This window comes from Heterodontus francisci, chromosome 18 (assembly GCF_036365525.1).
Source record: "Heterodontus francisci isolate sHetFra1 chromosome 18, sHetFra1.hap1, whole genome shotgun sequence".
Classification (NCBI taxonomy): Eukaryota; Metazoa; Chordata; class Chondrichthyes; order Heterodontiformes; family Heterodontidae; genus Heterodontus; species Heterodontus francisci.
This window is the reverse complement of record NC_090388.1, coordinates 49,153,836-49,171,508: the sequence shown is the minus strand read 5'-3', so window position 1 is coordinate 49,171,508 and position 17,673 is coordinate 49,153,836. Positions and strand designations below refer to the sequence as shown.

At 45.1% G+C, this 17,673-nt stretch overlaps 1 protein-coding gene across 1 annotated transcript in view; it reads left to right on the top strand.

Moving 5' to 3' along the window:
• Positions 1-17,673, top strand: part of LOC137379610 (synapsin-3-like) — a 280,557-nt gene that overhangs the window by 47,814 nt on the left and 215,070 nt on the right. The window contains exon 3 of the mRNA XM_068050679.1: positions 12,709-12,800. Within this exon, the coding sequence (XP_067906780.1) occupies positions 12,709-12,800 (92 nt within the window). The remainder of the gene's footprint in view (positions 1-12,708; positions 12,801-17,673) is intronic.

The following is a 17,673-nucleotide window of genomic DNA, read 5'->3' as shown; positions in this document are numbered from 1 at the left end:
CATGTGTGCCACCATGGCTCAGGAATTTGAGTGCATGAGCTCCTCCATTGAGAGAGTGGCCAACCTCACAGAGAGCCATATGTGGCAGAACTTGGAGTGCATGCGGGAACTGTGCACTGACATTCACAGGATGCATTTCACACTATGCAGCCTGGATAGGTCAATGACGCTGATGGCTCAGGGATGCCTGGAGGGGATGCCAGATGTGACCCAGCTGGTGCTCCTTTCCAGCCTACTGGAGTGCCAGCCAAGGGCTGAGACTGTTACTGAGGAGGATGAGGGTTCGACCCCTCGCGCAGCACCATCATCATCTTCGCCCTCTGTGACCCCTCTGATGGAGGGAGCATCTGTGCAGCAGGGCCCAGTGACGGAGGCTGTCTGTTTAAAGACGCATGTAGCAGCCTTTGGAGATGCTACCACAGGCACCTCCACAATGAGGACAACTGCCTCATGCATCTGAGCCTCTGGCAGAGGCAAGTGAGCAGGCTGCCTCCACCTCCACTGAGGTCACAGGGGAGCACCACATAGAGGGCAGAGTACTGAGTGGATCACTGGGATGTCTTCTACCTGTCCCTGTGACTGTTTCCTTTATGAACACCATGTAAATATTGACACATGAAGCTCCTTTTAATGGTGGGACAAGAGAAGAGGTATGAAATGGTGAAGGTGAACAAGGGTCCATGTATGGTGATGGCGGTAAGAGTTTACATGTTTGAGGCAGTGTCTTCAATGGAAATGTTAGCACAAGCAGCTCAGAGTGAGTTCCATACCATGCCCTTGCTCCTGGGTCAGAGGGGCTCAGTCACAACGTGCCTGAATCAGATGATTCCTGATGTTAATGGCATCCTGACGAGACCCTCGAGCCCCGTGCCATGCCTGGCCACCTCCCTGTGCAATCTTCTTGTTCTGCACCTTCCCCCTCTGCCTCCTTCTCCTCTTCCATGTCCGGCTTCTCCTCTTCCTCCAATGAGCTGTGTCATTCCAGGGCCTCACCCTCTTCAAGGTCTACACCTCTCTGGAGGGCCATGTTATGGAGAGCGCAGCAGACCACCACAATGAGCGAGACCCTTGCAGAAGTATTTTGCAGACCGCCATCCAACCAGTCCAGGCACCAGAATCGCATCTTCAGAAGCCCGATGGCCTGCTCAGTGGTTGTCCTAGTGAGCAGATGGTTTCAGTTGTAGCGCCTCTGTGGCTCTGGCTCTGGTAGAGGCGTGAGTAGCCGTCTTTTCAAGGAATATCCCTTGTCCCCTAGAATCCATCCATGGAGTTTGGAGTATCGAGTGAAGAGTTATGGCAGTCTGGATTGGCGAAGGATGAAGGAGTCATGGCAGCTGCCATGAAAGTGAGCGCACACATGGAGGAAGCTCTTGTTGTGATCACAGACCAGCTGAACATTAAGGCAGTGGAAGCCCCTCCTGTTGATGAATCTCACACGGCGGATACTGGGTGCCTTGATGGACACATAGGTGCATTTGATGATGGCCTGCACCTGGGGGAATCCAGCCCTGGAGGTGAAACCCACTGCCCTCTGTGCCTGTGAGACCCCATCTGTTTGGTATTGAATGTACTGTCCAGTTCTGGCAAATAGGCTATCAGTGGTCTGCCTGCAAGATGCAGTGGTGTGCAACTGCTTGTGAGATGCCACCAAGGTCCGCAGCTGATTCTTGGTAGGAACCAAAAGCAAAGAAGTTCAAGGCCACAGTGACTTTGACAGCCACTGGGAGGGCATGGCGATCAGTACTGCAAGGTGACGAGGGCACAGATGCCTGCGACCATCTCCCTGGAGAACCGCAGTCTCCGCAGCAATGGTTCTTGGTCATCTCAAGGTAGCTCCAACTTCATCGGTAGACCCTGTCCTGAGGGTATAACCTCTGTCTCCTTCCTGCCCCTTGTCCCTCTCCTTTGCCTTTCTGATGCCTGGGACTCTGCCCTTCTTGCAGAGGGTATTGCTCCTCATTGCCACCAGTCGCAAAGTTCTGTCTTGCAGCCTTTCCCAGCTGCTGCCTTCCTTGTGCTTAGGTAGCCCCCCCATTTGTGTTTGGCAGTCTTTCACCGTCCCCTTATGGCCCCATGATGCCAGGAAGATAATGGCCCCATGCGCTGCCCGAGCGCTTACTGCCCACACTTGCTACAGCAAAGGTATGGGTCCTGACAACATTCCAGCTGTAGTACTGAAGACTTGTGTTCCAGAACTGGTTGCAGCCTGAACCAAGCTGTTCCAGTACAGCTACAAAACTGGCATCTACCCAATAATGTGGAAAATTGCCCAGGTATGTCCTGTCCACAAAAAGCAGGACAAATCCAATCCAGCCAATTACTGCCCCATCAGTCTACTCACAATCATCAGTAAAGTGATGGAAGGTGTTGTTGACAGTGTTATCAAGCAGTACTTACTCAGCAACAACCTGCTTGCCGATGCTCAGTTTGAGTTCTGCCAGGGCTACTCGGCTCCAGACTTCATTACAACTTTGATCCAAATATGAGGTGAGGTGAGAGTGACTGTCCTTGATATCAAGACAGCATTTGACTGAGTGTGGCATCAAGGAGCCCTAGCAAAATTGAAGCCAATGGGACTCGGGGAAATCTTTCCACTGGTTAAAGTCATACCTAGCACAAACGAAGATGGTTGTGGTTGGAGACCAATCATCTCAGCACCATTATATCATTGTAGGAGTTCCTCAGGGTAGTGTCCTAGGCCCAACCATTTTCAGCTGCTTCATCAGTGACCTTCTTTCCAACACAAGGTCAGAAGTGAGGATGCTCACTGATGATTGCACAGTGTTCAGTTCCATTCGCAGCTCCACAGATACTGAAGTAGTCCGTGCCCACTTGCAGCAAGACCTGGACAACATTCAGGCTTAGGCTGATAATTGGCAAGTAACATTCATGCCACACAGGTGCCAAGCAATGACCATTTCCAACAAGAGAGAATCTAACCATCTCCCTTTGACATCCAATGACATTACCATCATTAAATCCCTCATCCTCAAAATCCTGGGGGTTACCATTGACCAAAAACTTAACTGGATCAGCCATATAAATAATGTAGCTAGAAAAGCAGGTCAGAGGCTGGGAATTCTGCAGCAAGTAACCTACCTCCTGACTCCCCAAAGCCGATCGAATATTTACAAGGTACAAGGTAGGGGTGTGATGGAATACTCTGCACTTGCCTCTGAGTGCAGCTCCAACAAAACTCAGGTGGCTCCACACCATCCAAGACAAAGCAGCCCATGTGATCAGCATCCCATCCACCACCTTAAACATTCACTCTGTCCACCACCGACACACAGTGGTTGCAGTGTGTACCATCTACAAAATGCACTGCAGCAACTCGCCAAGGCTCCTTTGACAGCACCTTCCAAACCTGTGACCCCTACCATTTGTTGTGATATTACTTTAATACTGATTAACATACTACTGAATACGTAAATAGTTTAGTATACATCACAGCAAGTGATGCAAGTTAACATGTGATACAGTAGCTGGAGTAGTGTTAGCAGGTAGCACATGTATTGAAGAGCTCTCTTAGAATCCTGCTATTCTTCAATAAAGAATCCTTTGTTTAGTTTACCAATCATTGTAAGAGTGTCTGATACGATTATATTAAGAACCAATAACACAATATGGTGGCAGCGATGCAGAGGTACACACGTTAGCAGCGGTGTTTGACATAGTGGCAGCGATCACAAGCGCAACATCGTGGACAACTGAAGAAGCCATAAAAGCTTGGGACAACACTCAAAATAGCTGGAAGAAGCAGTGGCAGTGAGATTTAGGCCTAGATTTGAAAATCACCCTCGAGAATCGGTACACAGAGAATGAGTAATTGAAAGGGGAATTTTATTCTAACAGTAGTTGACCAGAAAGGCAATGTTCTGGTGGAATCAGGCTAAAAAAAAAGTCAATCAAAATCGGGGCTGCGAGACTGCACCACCATTAAGCGTCATTAGTTTCCCTCTGAAAGGAGCTCTGTGGTGGAGTCTCCCATGCAGAGGCTGAAAGAAACAATGGACCAGTTTGTCAGTAGATATCAAAACAAAGGCAAAGATTGCGATTTCTCAGACATAGAACTCTTCGAGAGAATAATAGAGCTGGTAATTGTATCGATTCCAACAGAGGCTTTCCAAAAAGATCTGCTTGATAAGAAAAAAGGATACGACATCGATAATCTACTGAAAGATGGCAGAAAATACAAAACCATAGCTGCGAACAGGCAATATATATAAGCGCTTGGAGCAGCAACAACCATAGATGAAGTAGTCAAGGCACCTCAACAGGTCAAGGCATGCAGCAAGTGTGGTCTAATGCATCAGCCACATAACTGTCCTGCATTCAGAGATAACTGCAAGGAGTGTGGTCTAAAGGGACACTGGGCAAAACTCTATAGAAAATCTGGCAGTGAAGAAGCGGTCAGAAGCCACAGCTCAACAAAAAAACAGATACTGCCTAGTGACAAGAATAACAGAGTTCACCAAGTACCATTTCAAGCACAGGCATGTCCACGAGGTAGGCAGAGACCTGGACAGCAAAGAAAGCACTGAAAGAGGCGAACACAAGCTAGAAAGTGAACAAGCTTTCCATAGAGTGACAGTCACACAGCATACAAATCCAATCACACAACTGGAATCTTTGACCACAGTCGAAATTATATGTCCTAACAAGTGACAAGCACAAGCTATGACTGAAGATAGATACTGGGGTCAGTGCCACCATTTTAATCGCTGCGGATACTCAAAGACATAGACCTAGCTAAAGTGGGAGTCTATGTTGCAACCAACTAGATCTATACTCACCGCATATAACGGTTCATCAATCTATTGCATGGGAACATTGACGTTGAAGTGCAGATATGGAAGTTCTGCATGGTTGCCACAAGTCTTCTGTGTTGTTGACACCAATGGTCCAGCAGTAGCAGGATTATCAGCCAGTGAACTCGGAAACTTACAATTCACGAGATCAGTAAAGTACCAATGCTAGATAATCAAGGCAAGTGTGTGACCCTTTTGAGTCTATTCAAGATCTGCAACAGAAATACCCGGATAGATTTGACATCGTGGGCAGTTTTATAGGAAATGCTGTTCTTCAGCTGAAAGATGACGCAGTTCCCTCCATAGATCAACTGCAGAAGTGCAGTGTCCACATAAAGGACAAATTAAAGGCCGAGCTTAACACAATGAAACAACATGCGATTATTCGCCATGTTCAGCAACACACTGGTGTAGCTCTATAACCACTGTAATTAAGAAAGATGGTACCATCAGAGTATGCTTGGATCCCAGAAGATTAAATTGAGCACTCAAAAAGTGTCCTCACAAGATTCCTACTTTAGAAGAGCTCAACCCAAGGTTTGCTGGAGCCAAGTTCTTCTCAAAGTTGAATGTGAAATGCTCATATTGGTCAGTCCACCTTTCTGAGGATTCACAGGACCTAATGACATTTAGAACACCATTTGGGAGGTATTGCTTTGCACAGTTACCATTTGGTCTAACAATGAGTCAAGACTTGTTCCAACAACATATGGATCACATTACCGAGAGTCTTCCTGGCTGTGTTTGCATTGCGGATGACATAGCGGTCATGGGAAGTACCAAGAAAGAGCATGACAAGAATCTTCACATTTTACTGGAGACAGCTACAAGGGAAGGTCTCGTGTTTAATAACAAAAATGTGCTATTATTGTGGGCCATATTAATTTCTTTGGTTCAAGCTATTCTGACAATAGAATACGAACAGATCCCAGTAAAGTTGAGGATGTACAATCAATGCCGACTTCTCAAGACAAGGAAGATTTACAGAGGTGTTTGGGCCTGTTTAACTTCTTAGCACCTTGTATCTCAATTCTCTTAGAAAGCATCATCACTGCATGAACTTCTCAAGAAAGATATGCCATTCTTGTGGCATGAAGATCATCAGCACGCGCTTGACTCATTAAAACAGTCACTTTCTGCTGAAGAATGTTTACAATATTAAGACCCAAGGAAAGAAACTGCACTCAAAGTAGATGCTTCACAAAAGAGCCTTGGAGCGTGTCAGTTGTAGGAAGATAGACCAATTGAGTTTGGTTCCAAAAGTTTGTCACCCACTCATGTGAACTACTCAAACATAGAATGAGAAACATTAGCATTAGTATTTGGTATCACCAGACGCCATACATATCTATCTGGCAAATGCTTTGTGGTCGAGACTGATCAACAGCTAATCAAAGTACAGGGATACAATTGTGAGGTTTGATACAAACCTGGAAATCTCATTTCTGACACATTGAGCAGACTACCCAACCCCAAGCAGACAGAAGCTATACTGTTAGCTGTCCAAGTGGACCATGTAGATATGGAACTAAAAGTTGTGTACAACATTGACCTAATGCAATTTGAACAGAACAAACATGAAGAGCTCCAGAGAGAGACTTCCAGAAATCCATTCTTCGGCATTATGGCAGCTCATCATCAGTGGATGCCCAGATATAATGCAAGAAACTTTTGGCGATATTATGATGAATTAAGGATATCAAGTGGAGTTATTTTCAAGGGCAGACAAGTATTGATACCAAAAGCGCTTCAAGATATCCTTACCCAATTACATCAAGGGCACATGGGTTTTGAAAGATCAAGATGACTTGCACGTGAGACAGTTTATTAGCCAGGGATCAATAATGACATAGACTGAGCAGTGAGGATGTGCGATGCATATCAAGAGCATCAGTTGAGTCAACACTGAGAGCCACTCCATCCTCACGATGTTCCACCACATCCATGGCCAAGAATAGCTACAGAGTTATTTACTGTCGGAGGTGATGACTTCTTACTTATTACAGACTACTTCTCCAAATTTCTTATCATTTACCAACTGAGGATACATCAAGTGTATTGGTGATGAGCACAGCTTCCAGTCTTTTTGGTTGCCCGGAGGAGATAGTGTCGGATAGTGGTCCACAGTAAGCCATTTCAAGACGTGCGCAAAGTGGGCTGTGAACTATGTTACATCATCTCCACACTATCCAAGGTCAAATGGACTGGCAGAATGGATGGTAGATACGGTAAAGTCAATAATCTTGAAATGTAAGGAGACCAATCAAGACATTCAAATAACAATGTTACACCTATGAACAACACAACTAGCTACAGGATTATCATTCCCAGCAGAGATCATATTTGGAAGGCAAGTCAGGACAATTCTTCCGAGTCATCGTCTGATCAGATCATCATCAGTCCAAGATAATTTATTGGTAGACAAGAGAAACACTGTAACTAAGTTGCCTCCTCTATATGTAGGACAGAAGGTCAGAGTGATTCACCTGCAAGAGAAGACATAGTTCGCTGCGGAAGTGTCAATTATCTGTAATGAGCCATGGTTTTACGAGATAACCACCCTGAATGGAGTAACATTGAGGAGAAATTGATGTCAGCTGAGAGTATTTTCCAACAGCATACCTAACACCCCTATAACGTCAAGAACGCGTTAACATTCAAGTTCTGAATTGGAGTTAAGGAAGATGACACTCAAGAACAAGATAATTGTCAGTCTAGACCTACGAGTCAAGTGAAAATAATTGACAATTCCCAATCTCAGTAAATTTTCACTGTTACCAGATCAGGTCGAGTCAGCAGACTGCCTGTACATTTCAGAGAAACTTGAATAATTAATGTGACATAAGGAGGCTACAAAGGGATATAGATAGGTTAAGTGAGTGGGCAAAGATCTGGCAAATGGAGTATAATGTGGAAAAGTGTGAAATTGTCCATTTTGGCAGGAAGAATAAAAAGGAAGTATATTATCTAAATGGTGAGAAATTGCAGAGCTCTGAGATTCAGAGGGATCTGGGTGTTCTACATACGAACATACAAATTAGGAGCAGGAGTAGGCCACATGCCCCCTCGAGCCTCCTCTGCTATTCAATGAGATCATGGATGATCTGATTGTAACCTCAACTCCACATTTCCACCTACCCCTGATAACCTTTCACCTCCTTGCTTATCAAGAATCTATCTACCTCTGCCTTAAAAATATTCAAAGACTCTGCTTCCACTGCCTTTTGAGGAAGTGCACGAATTGCAAAAGGTTAGTATGCAGGTTCAGCAAGTAATTAGGAAAGCTAATAGAATACGAGGGGAATTGAATACAAAAGTAGGGAGGTTATGCTTCAGTTATACAGGGCATTGGTGAGACTGCATCTAGAGTACTGTGTACAGTATTGTCTCCTTATTTAAGGAAGGATGTAAATGTGTTGGAAGCAGTTCAGAGAAGGTTTACTAGACTAATACCTGGAATGGGCAGGCTGTCTTATGAGGAAAGATTGGACAGGCTAGGCTTGTATCCACTGGAGTTTAGAAGAGTATGAGGCAACTTGATTGAAACACATGTGGGGCGGCACAGTGGCGCAGTGATTAGCACCGCAGCCTCACAGCTCCAGCGACCCGGGTTCAAATCTGGGTACTGCCTGTGTGGAGTTTGTAAGTTCTCCCTGTGCCTGCGTGGGTTTCCTCCGGGTGCTCCGGTTTCCTCCCACCACCAAAAGACTTGCAGGTTGATAGGTGAATTGGCCATTACAAATTGCCACGAGTATAGGTAGGTGATAGGGGAGTATAGGGACAGGTGAGGATGTGGTAGGAATGTGGGATTAGTGGAGGATTAGTATAAATGGGTGGTTAATGGTCGGCGCAGACTCGGTGGGCCGAAGGGCCTGTTTCAGTGCTGTATCTCTAAAATCTAAAAAAATCTAAAAATCCTGAGACATTTTGACAGGTTGGATATATAAAGGATGTTTCCCCTTGTGGGAGAATGTAGAACTAGGGGTCACTGTTTAAAAATAAGGGGTTGCCCATTTAAGACAGAGATGAGGAGAAATTTTTTCTCTCAGAGGGTTGTGAGTCTTTGGAACTCTCTTCATCAAAAGGCAGTAGAAGCAGAGTCTTTGGATATTTTTAAGGCAGAGGTAGATAGATTCTTGATAAGCAAGGGGGTGAAAGGTTATTGGGGGTAGGTGGAGAATGTGGAGTTGAGGTTGCAATCAGATCAGCCATGATCCTATTGAATGGCAGAGTAGGTTTGAAGGGCTGAATGGCCTACTCCTGCTCCTAAGTCGTATGTTCGTAAAGGATGTATCATTACCATGTGGCGATTGGGCAACTACCATCTTGCAGACTAGTCATCATGGAAGCACCACTATCACTATACCAAGCTTCCCTGCTTCATGCTCATGTGGAGGGTAGTTAATGACATGGATTAGTTGGGCCAAATGGCCAATGTTTGTGTTGTTACTGCTATGTATTTCTAAAAATGTACCACTAGGTATACTGAATATTGTAGGAAGTCAGATTTCCCACTTTATGCCCAGTACTTAGCACTATTAAGATATAGTAATTTAATGAACCTCATTCACATTGGCCAGGTCGGATGTGGACAATAAGACAATGTAGATACATATCTGATTCTTTTTAATTTTTTTCCCTACATATCCATGGGTGTTTCATTGGGAAGGCAGTCAGAAAGGGTGCAGAAGCCCCAGCAGCTCCATCACCTGCTGGGATCAGAATAAGGGTGCCTCTTCTTTGGTGGACAGTATGGAATCAGTTTCTCCTGAAGTAAGCTCTGCCAAGCAGGTGGTAAACAGATGGCAAAAATCACACATATGGTTGGCAAGTATGAGACATGTTCTCTACCAGGACTTGAAACTGTAATGAATGAAAGTGAATGATGACAGCCCAATTACTTTTGCACTGAAAGAATCATTTGCAGATATCGCCAAACATGCAGAAAGTTTTTATCTCATTTTTATCCATTTGTAGTGTAAACCAAACAAATGTAAGCACAATCATCAACACCCAGTGTGTCCTGCTCCCATATACCAATCATCATCAGAAAAGTCAGTTGTCCTCTGCATGGCAAGCATACAGTGAATAATTGATGGATGTAAGTGTGTGACGCACTGGGATAGCATGTGGGTTAGACCATGTATTGTACTGTGAATAGTGCATGGGCTTAATTCAGGAGGCAAGAGTCCTGTTTTTCAGGAGGCAAGAGTCATGGGAGACCATATCAATGAGGCATATGTTTTGAGGTGAAGTTATCATGTGTTTTAACCTAAAGTTATATCTAGTTTTATGTCATTGCATGGCAAGGGGAATAACAGAGATAGGGCATATAATAGGGGAATAACAATCTCTGCGTGTATTTGAAAAAGTAATAGATGCTATGTATATTACAGGGGAATGGCTGAGTCTGTGTACATTATAGGGGAATGGTTGAACCTGTGTCTATCAAGTGGAAAAGTGAAACTCATATACGTTAGGGGAAAATGCATTTATATTGCGAGGAAGTGGCACAGTAAGGAGTCAGCAGGATTTATAACACCATAATTTTCTGAATACAATACATATTTTTCCTACCAATAGAAGTAAGGGTGCGTATTATACATGGTAACAAATCAAAGTGGGACATTTTTTATGCCGGTGGTGGGGATCTCGACATCAGGGGAAACCGACACCGAGATCCCCGCATTGCCTCTTTCCTGGAAAGCCCGTTAAATTTAGTGCCAATCAGGCACTTAACTGGACAGTGGCGGGCCTTCCATATGATTTAGAACAGCCCCATTGCTGGAAGTCCTGGCCTTGCAGAGCTGCCAGCCAATTGGAGGTCGGCAGCTGCAGTATCACTGCGGAGGCAGTGGCTGCTGCTGTAGCTGCAACAACCAGACACGGAGGAGTGGTGTTGGAACCAGGCCTGGACATCCCACCCAATGTTATGTTCTCCCCACCTCCAAACGCGCCACAGGGGAGAGCATAAAATTTCACCCAAAGTGTTTTTTCTGCAGCTGGTAAGTGGATTTCACGGGGAATGCAGTCTGTTTGGGATCGACTATCTTTCCCTAGCAAAGGGTTGGGTCCTTCTATTAGACCCACAGAGGAACTCAAGCCAGGTCTCAGTTTTCCTGCCTGCGATGATATAAGAGCAGAGGATGGAATCTTTCATATGGAAACAGGAAGGCTACAAAAGAAAATTGCTGCCTGCAAGAGGGTTAAACAGTGCATCCTGTACCATTTCTCTATAGATCGGCTTGGTGACGGTTCTCCAAGGCAAATAATCTGGGGATTGCAAGGCTTTAATCCACCAATGGACTCAACTGGCATCATAAACAGTAGGATGTCATTCAAAACCTTTTATGAGATGACTATTTTTATACTCATGGTCCTGGTATATTACATAATAAAACATGTAAGAGGCAGGCAGTGCAGGAATCCTCTGGGAGTGTGGCACTCTCAAACTCAGCTTGCCACAGCTGATGCAAATGATGGACAACTGGTCAGTCATGCTGTTGGGAATAATGACACTTTGACCGCAGCATTACAAAAGACAAGGTGTGTATTATACAAGGCAATTTTGACTTTTTGTTCATGAAAGTGTAGGTGTAGGTTATATTTGAGGGGCATATTATGTTTGGAAAATTACGGTAAATGAAAGGGACCCTCGAGCAGTTTGTAGTGTCATCTGTGTGCTAGAGATCATGTTATATCTGGCTTATTGAAATTATTACATTACTCTTTCCACATCCCTGTTTTTAAAGATTTCTCTTTTTTTACGATGAGAAGATGCAGCTTATATTTTCTAGCATTCTAGTGATGTGCGCTGCAATCATTTGTAGCCCAGAATCAATTTAAGTGTGAGAATAAAATATTTTCACTAGGTCCCACTGGGAGAGAATGGTGAGAGGTCACCACCCTGGGGGAAAATGAAGGAAAGAAATATGCAACTGTATACATGCCAACCTGCTGCTGGTTTTTAAGCAACCGTGAAATGCTTCATGCTGGATTCCAGCTGGTCTCTGCTCTGACACGTAGCAGGCTGTAGTTTTGGATTGGGATTTGAGGTTGTCTGGCACACTGCGTACCTGTGAGGAAAGGTCATAGAAACACAGGAGAAATGACCAGTTCAGAGTTATGGGAATCAATCGAGCTCAATGTACTTTTTATGCTCCATATGATAAAGCTAACTCATAAAAGGCCACAACAATGTGAACAATCAGAAGTAGGACATGATTATCACCAGCCTGCTTGTGATTTATAGGACCCTTCATTTGAGCATTAAGTGCCCAGTGAACAGTCCCATGTGGAGCACTTACTTACTGCCTATTGCTAATGAGGTAGCAAAGCCATCAGATCTTTTTTTTGTTCTCCTTCCAATGTTAATGCTTTCTCTGTCCCCACATATTCACACAGCCTATCATAGCAGCCAGATGGATTTGTCCAAGGCCTGCCATTGATGCTCTTTAATTGGTTGTAAAGGTGCAGGGGAGTGATCTCTAGTATCTTGACTTCTGTTCCTTTTTATTTCACTTATTGTGTCCTCTCATGGTAATATTGAGATCAAAAGCTCAAATGCTGAAGTGTTTGCAGATTCCAATCTCAGTTCCAACACCTCTTGGCACAACACATTACCACTGACATAGAATCTTGAATTTATCTCTTTTTAAAAGGACTGACCATGTTTCTTTGAGCATAAATTTGGCTGAATGGAATGTAGTTGAACAGAAATTAATGAACCATCCTAACATTGTCCAGCTCATTGGTTCGCAGTCAAGGTATTACTGTTTGTTTATTTAGCAGTTAACCTTTTGCTTTCAAGCTGTGGGATTTGTAGCTTTAGCTCTGTGGGTATTGTATAAAAGAGTGTACTGAAACTCATCATTATCTCCTACAATTATTAACACAGGCAGAGTTCTCAGAGTTGAATCTGGCTGCTTACGTGAATGGGGGATGTATGATCGACATGCAGCTGATCCGGAATGGAACTAAGGTTGTCAGGTAGGACAATGGAAACTAATTTCTTTGAGGTTTGTTTTGGAGGAGGTTCCTATGAAAGAGCTGTGCATGTTAACCAACAACCTACTGGCAACCAGAGAACTGTGCCTCAGTAGAAAAGGGAGAAGAGCCTAAAAATAAGGTTCGAACGACTTTCGTGAGTTTAAAAAAAAGCCACAGATTATTATTAAATGCTATCGGACATTTCCTTGCATTTTAACAAAATTAAATGGATATCTTTGCATTGTCCTGAGTGCTGATCCCCCCATTGGTAAAATCTGGGTATCAGAGGCGAGTCGAAGAGACTTAGCAGTTGGCAGGAAAAAAGACAGAAGTGCAAGGAGAGAGCCAACTGTGTAACAGCCCCAACAACCAATTTTATCTGCAGTGCCTTGGGAAGAGTCTGTCACTCTAGAATTGGCTTTTATTGCCATTCCAGGCGCTGCTCCACAAACCACTGACCATCTCGAGGCGCTTACCCATTGTCTCTCGAGACAAGGAGGCCAAAGAAGAAGAAGAAGAGGCCAAAATAACAACATTAATAAAATAAATGCAATCACACCAATTCCTAAAGTTTTTTTTACTGTCGTTCTTTTTGGTGAACAATTATTTGCCAAGCTGGGCTCACTCCAAATCATTCCTTATTGCACTGAATCAATGCAAGCAATAATGGTTGACAAAATTGGCTGATCTCCCAAGGCAGTGACACCACCTGGAAATTATCATGGGGCAATGTAGTCATTATTTGGCATGTTTTGGTTACAAATGTGATGTTTCAACCTGAATTGTGCTGAGACACAGCACTTTCCTGTAATGTTATAAAAATATTTTTGATGCACGTTGTCTGGAACTTCTTCACAGAACAAAAAGTTTGCCCAATATGTTTTGTTGAGGTGGTGGTCGTTCAAGACCATGAGAAATCTTCCTAATGTAAAAGAACAATGTGCTTTTAAAAAGAAAACTATTCATCTAAAAGCCCAGACATGGTCTGCTGACTTATTTAGTCTGTTCGATACATCCAATTTCATGTTTTGTCACAGACTTGGCTGGGTGATTGAGACAGGATTGGAACAAGTATCTGTTTGAGAGCTCCAAACACATGGCTGAGAAAAATAATGAAATATCTTTTGCTAGTTTGAAATCGAAGCATAGTATTTGGGTCCATACCTACGTGTATGCTTCACTCCTGCAATGCCAACTTGCTTCTTTTTCATCAGTTACCATTCTTCAACCACTCTGCCCCTTCTCTCTGAAGCTTCCTCTCTCAACCCAGCTGCTTTTCATCTCCCTCATTGCTTTTAAAAGTCTAAATTGCCTTCTACCTGACTATGCTTTCCCCCCAATCGTTCCCTCTCGTTCTCTTGCTCAGTATCCATTCTTTTTTGTCCATAACCACCTAGAGTGACTTAATTATCTCTTTGTACATGAAGAACTCAGTAGAATTGAAATGTGGCATTGTGTACTTGTCATGCTGAAGATAACATTACAAAACTCATGAAACAAAAAAGCCATGAAAGCAAAAAAGCCCGGACAAGGCCATTGAACTGAAAATAAATACAGAAAAAAATAACAGCACATGGATTTACAGCAACAGCATGAGGAGGACAGACGTACTTGGTTATAAAGAATAAATCAGGTTCGATGATTCAAATTTGTTTTGATTTGCTTCCAACATAACAGACAAGATTGGAACAAATGCAATGCTATTAGAGTGCATCATGTTGTGAGCTATTGTGCACATGGGAAGGGCTCTGTGCAGTGAGTTACAGTGCAGTGGGGAAGGGCTCTGTGCAGTGAGTTACAATTCACTGGAGAAGGGCTCTGTACAGTGAGTTACAAACACTGATGAAGGGCTCTGTGTAGTGAGTTACAGTGCATAGGAGAAGGGCTCTGTGCAGTGAGTTAGGAACACTGATGAAGGGCTCTGTGTAGTGAGTTACAGTGCATAGGAGAAGGGCTCTGTCCAGTGAGTTACAAACACTGATGAAGGGCTCTGTGTAGTGAGTTACAGTGCATAGGAGAAGGGCTCTGTGCAGTGAGTTAGGAACACTGATGAAGGGCTCTGTGCAGTGAGTTATTGTGCACAGGGGAAGAGCTCTGTGCAGTGAGTTACAATGCACTGGGGAAGGGCCCTGTCAAGTGAGTTACAGAACACTGGAGAAGGGCTCTGTGTAGTGAGTTACAGTGCATAGGAGAAGGGCTCTGTGCAGTGAGTTACATGCACTGGGAAAGGGTGTACTTTGAGTTACAGTGCACTGGGGAATGGCTCTGTGCACTGTGTTACAGTGCACTGAGATAGGGCTCTGTGCCGTGAGTTATTGTGCACTGGGAAGTGCTCTGTGCATTGTGTTACAATGCAGTGGGGAAGTGTTCTGTGCAGTGAGTTACAGTGCACTGAGGAAGTCCTCTGTGCAGTGAATTACAGTGCACTGAGGAAGTCCTCTGTGCAGTGAGTTACAATGCACTGATGAAGGGCTCTGTGCAGTGAGTTACAGTGCACTGGGGAAGAGCTCTGTGCAGTGAGTTACATGCACTGGAAAAGGGTGTACTTTGAGTTACAGTGCACTGGGGAAGGGCTCTGTGCACTGCGTTACAGTGCACTGAGATAGGGCTCTGTGCCGTGAGTTATTGTGCACTGGGGAAGTGCTCTGTGTAGTGAATTACAGTGCACTGGGGAAGGCTTCTGTGCAGTGAGTTACAGTGCACTGGGGAAGGGTTCTGTGCAGTGGGTTACAGTGCAGTTCGGAATGGCTCTGTGCAGTGGGTTACAAACACTGATGAAGGGCTCTGTGCAGTGAGTTACAAACACTGATGAAGGGCTCTGTGCTGTGAGTTATTGTGCACTGGGGAAGGGCTCTGTGCAGTGAGTTACAATGCACTGGGGAAGAGCTCTGTGTAGTGAGTTATTGTGCACAGGGGAAGGGCTCTGTGCAGTGAGTTAGATACACTGGGAAAGGACTCTGCAGAGTTATTGTGCACAGGTGAAGGGCTCTGTGTAGTGGGTTACAAACACTGATGAAGTGCTCTGTGCAGTGAGTTGCAAACACTGATGACGGCTCTGTGCAGTGAGTTTATGTGCACAGGGGAATGGCTCTGTGCGGTGAGTTACAGTGCACTGGGGAAGGGATTTGTGCAGTGAGTTACAGTGCACTGGGGAAGGGATCTGTGCAGTGCGTTACAGGGCACTGGAGAAGGGCTCTCTGTACAGTGAGTTACATGCACTGGGAAAGGGCTCTGTGCTTTGAGTTACAGTGCACTGGGGAAGGGCTCTGCACTGCGTTACAATGCACTGAGATAGGGCTCTGTGCCATGTGTTACACTGCACTGGGAAAGGGCTCTGTTTTGTGAGTTACAGTTCACTGGGGAAGGACTCTGTGCAGTGAGTTATTGTGCACTGGGGAGGGACTCTGTGCAGTGAGTTTTTGTGCACAGGGGAAGGGCTCTGTGCAGTGGGTTACAAGCACTGGGGAAGGGATCTGTGCACTGTGTTATTATGCACTGGGGAACAGCTCTGTGCAGTGAGTTATAGTGCACTGGGGAAGGGCCCTGTGTAGTCAGTTACAATGCACTGGAGAAGGACTCTCTGTATAGTGTGTTACAGTGCACTGAGGAAGCCCTCTGTGCAGTGAGTTACAGTGCATTGGGGACGGGCTCTGTGCAGTGAGTTATTGTGCACTGGGGAAGTGCTCTGTGCAGTGTGTTACAATGCACTGGGGAAGTCTTCTGTGCAGTGAGTTACAGTGCACTGAAGAAGTCCTCTGTGCAGTGAGTTACAGTGCACTGGGGAAGGGCTTGATGCCACGTGTTATTGTGCACTGGTGAAGCCCTCTGTGCAGTGAGTTACAGTGCACTGGGAAAGGGCTCTGTGCAGTGAGTTACAAACACTGATGAAGGGCTCTGTGCAGTGAGTTATTGTGCACAGGGGAAGGGCTCTGTGCAGTGAGTTAGAATGCACTGGGGAAGAGCTCTGTGCAGTAAGTTAGGAACACTGCAGAAGCGCTCTGTGCAGTGAGTTATTATGCACTGGGGAAGAGCTTTGTGCAGTGAGTTACATGCACTGGGAAAGGGTGTGCTGTGAGTTACAGTGCATTGGGGAAGGGCTCTGTGCCGTCAGTTATTGTGCACTGGGGAAGTGCTCTGTGCAGTGTGTTCCAATGCACTGGTGAAGTCTTCTGTGCAGTGAGTTACAGTGCACTGAGGAAGTCCTCTGTGTAGTGAGTTACAGTGCACTGAGGAAGTCCTCTGTGCAGTGGGGAAGGGCTCTGTGCAGTAAGTTACAAACACTGATGACGGGCTCTGTGCAGTGAGTTATTGTGCACTGGGGAAGTGCTCTGTGCAGTGTGTTACAATGCACTAGGGAAGTCTTCTGTGCAGTGAGTTACAGTGCACTGAAGAAGTCCTCTGTGCAGTGAGTTACAGTGCACTGGGGAAGGGCTTGATGCCACGTGTTATTGTGCACTGGTGAAGCCCTCTGTGCAGTGAGTTACAGTGCACTGGGAAAGGGCTCTGTGCAGTGAGTTACAAACACTGATGAAGGGCTCTGTGCAGTGAGTTATTGTGCACAGGGGAAGGGCTCTGTGCAGTGAGTTAGAATGCACTGGGGAAGAGCTCTGTGCAGTAAGTTAGGAACACTGCAGAAGCGCTCTGTGCAGTGAGTTATTATGCACTGGGGAAGAGCTTTGTGCAGTGAGTTACATGCACTGGGAAAGGTTGTGCTGTGAGTTACAGTGCATTGGGGAAGGGCTCTGTGCCGTGAGTTATTGTGCACTGGGGAAGTGCTCTGTGAAGTGTGTTCCAATGCACTGGTGAAGTCTTCTGTGCAGTGAGTTACAGTGCACTGAGGAAGTCCTCTGTGTAGTGAGTTACAGTGCACTGA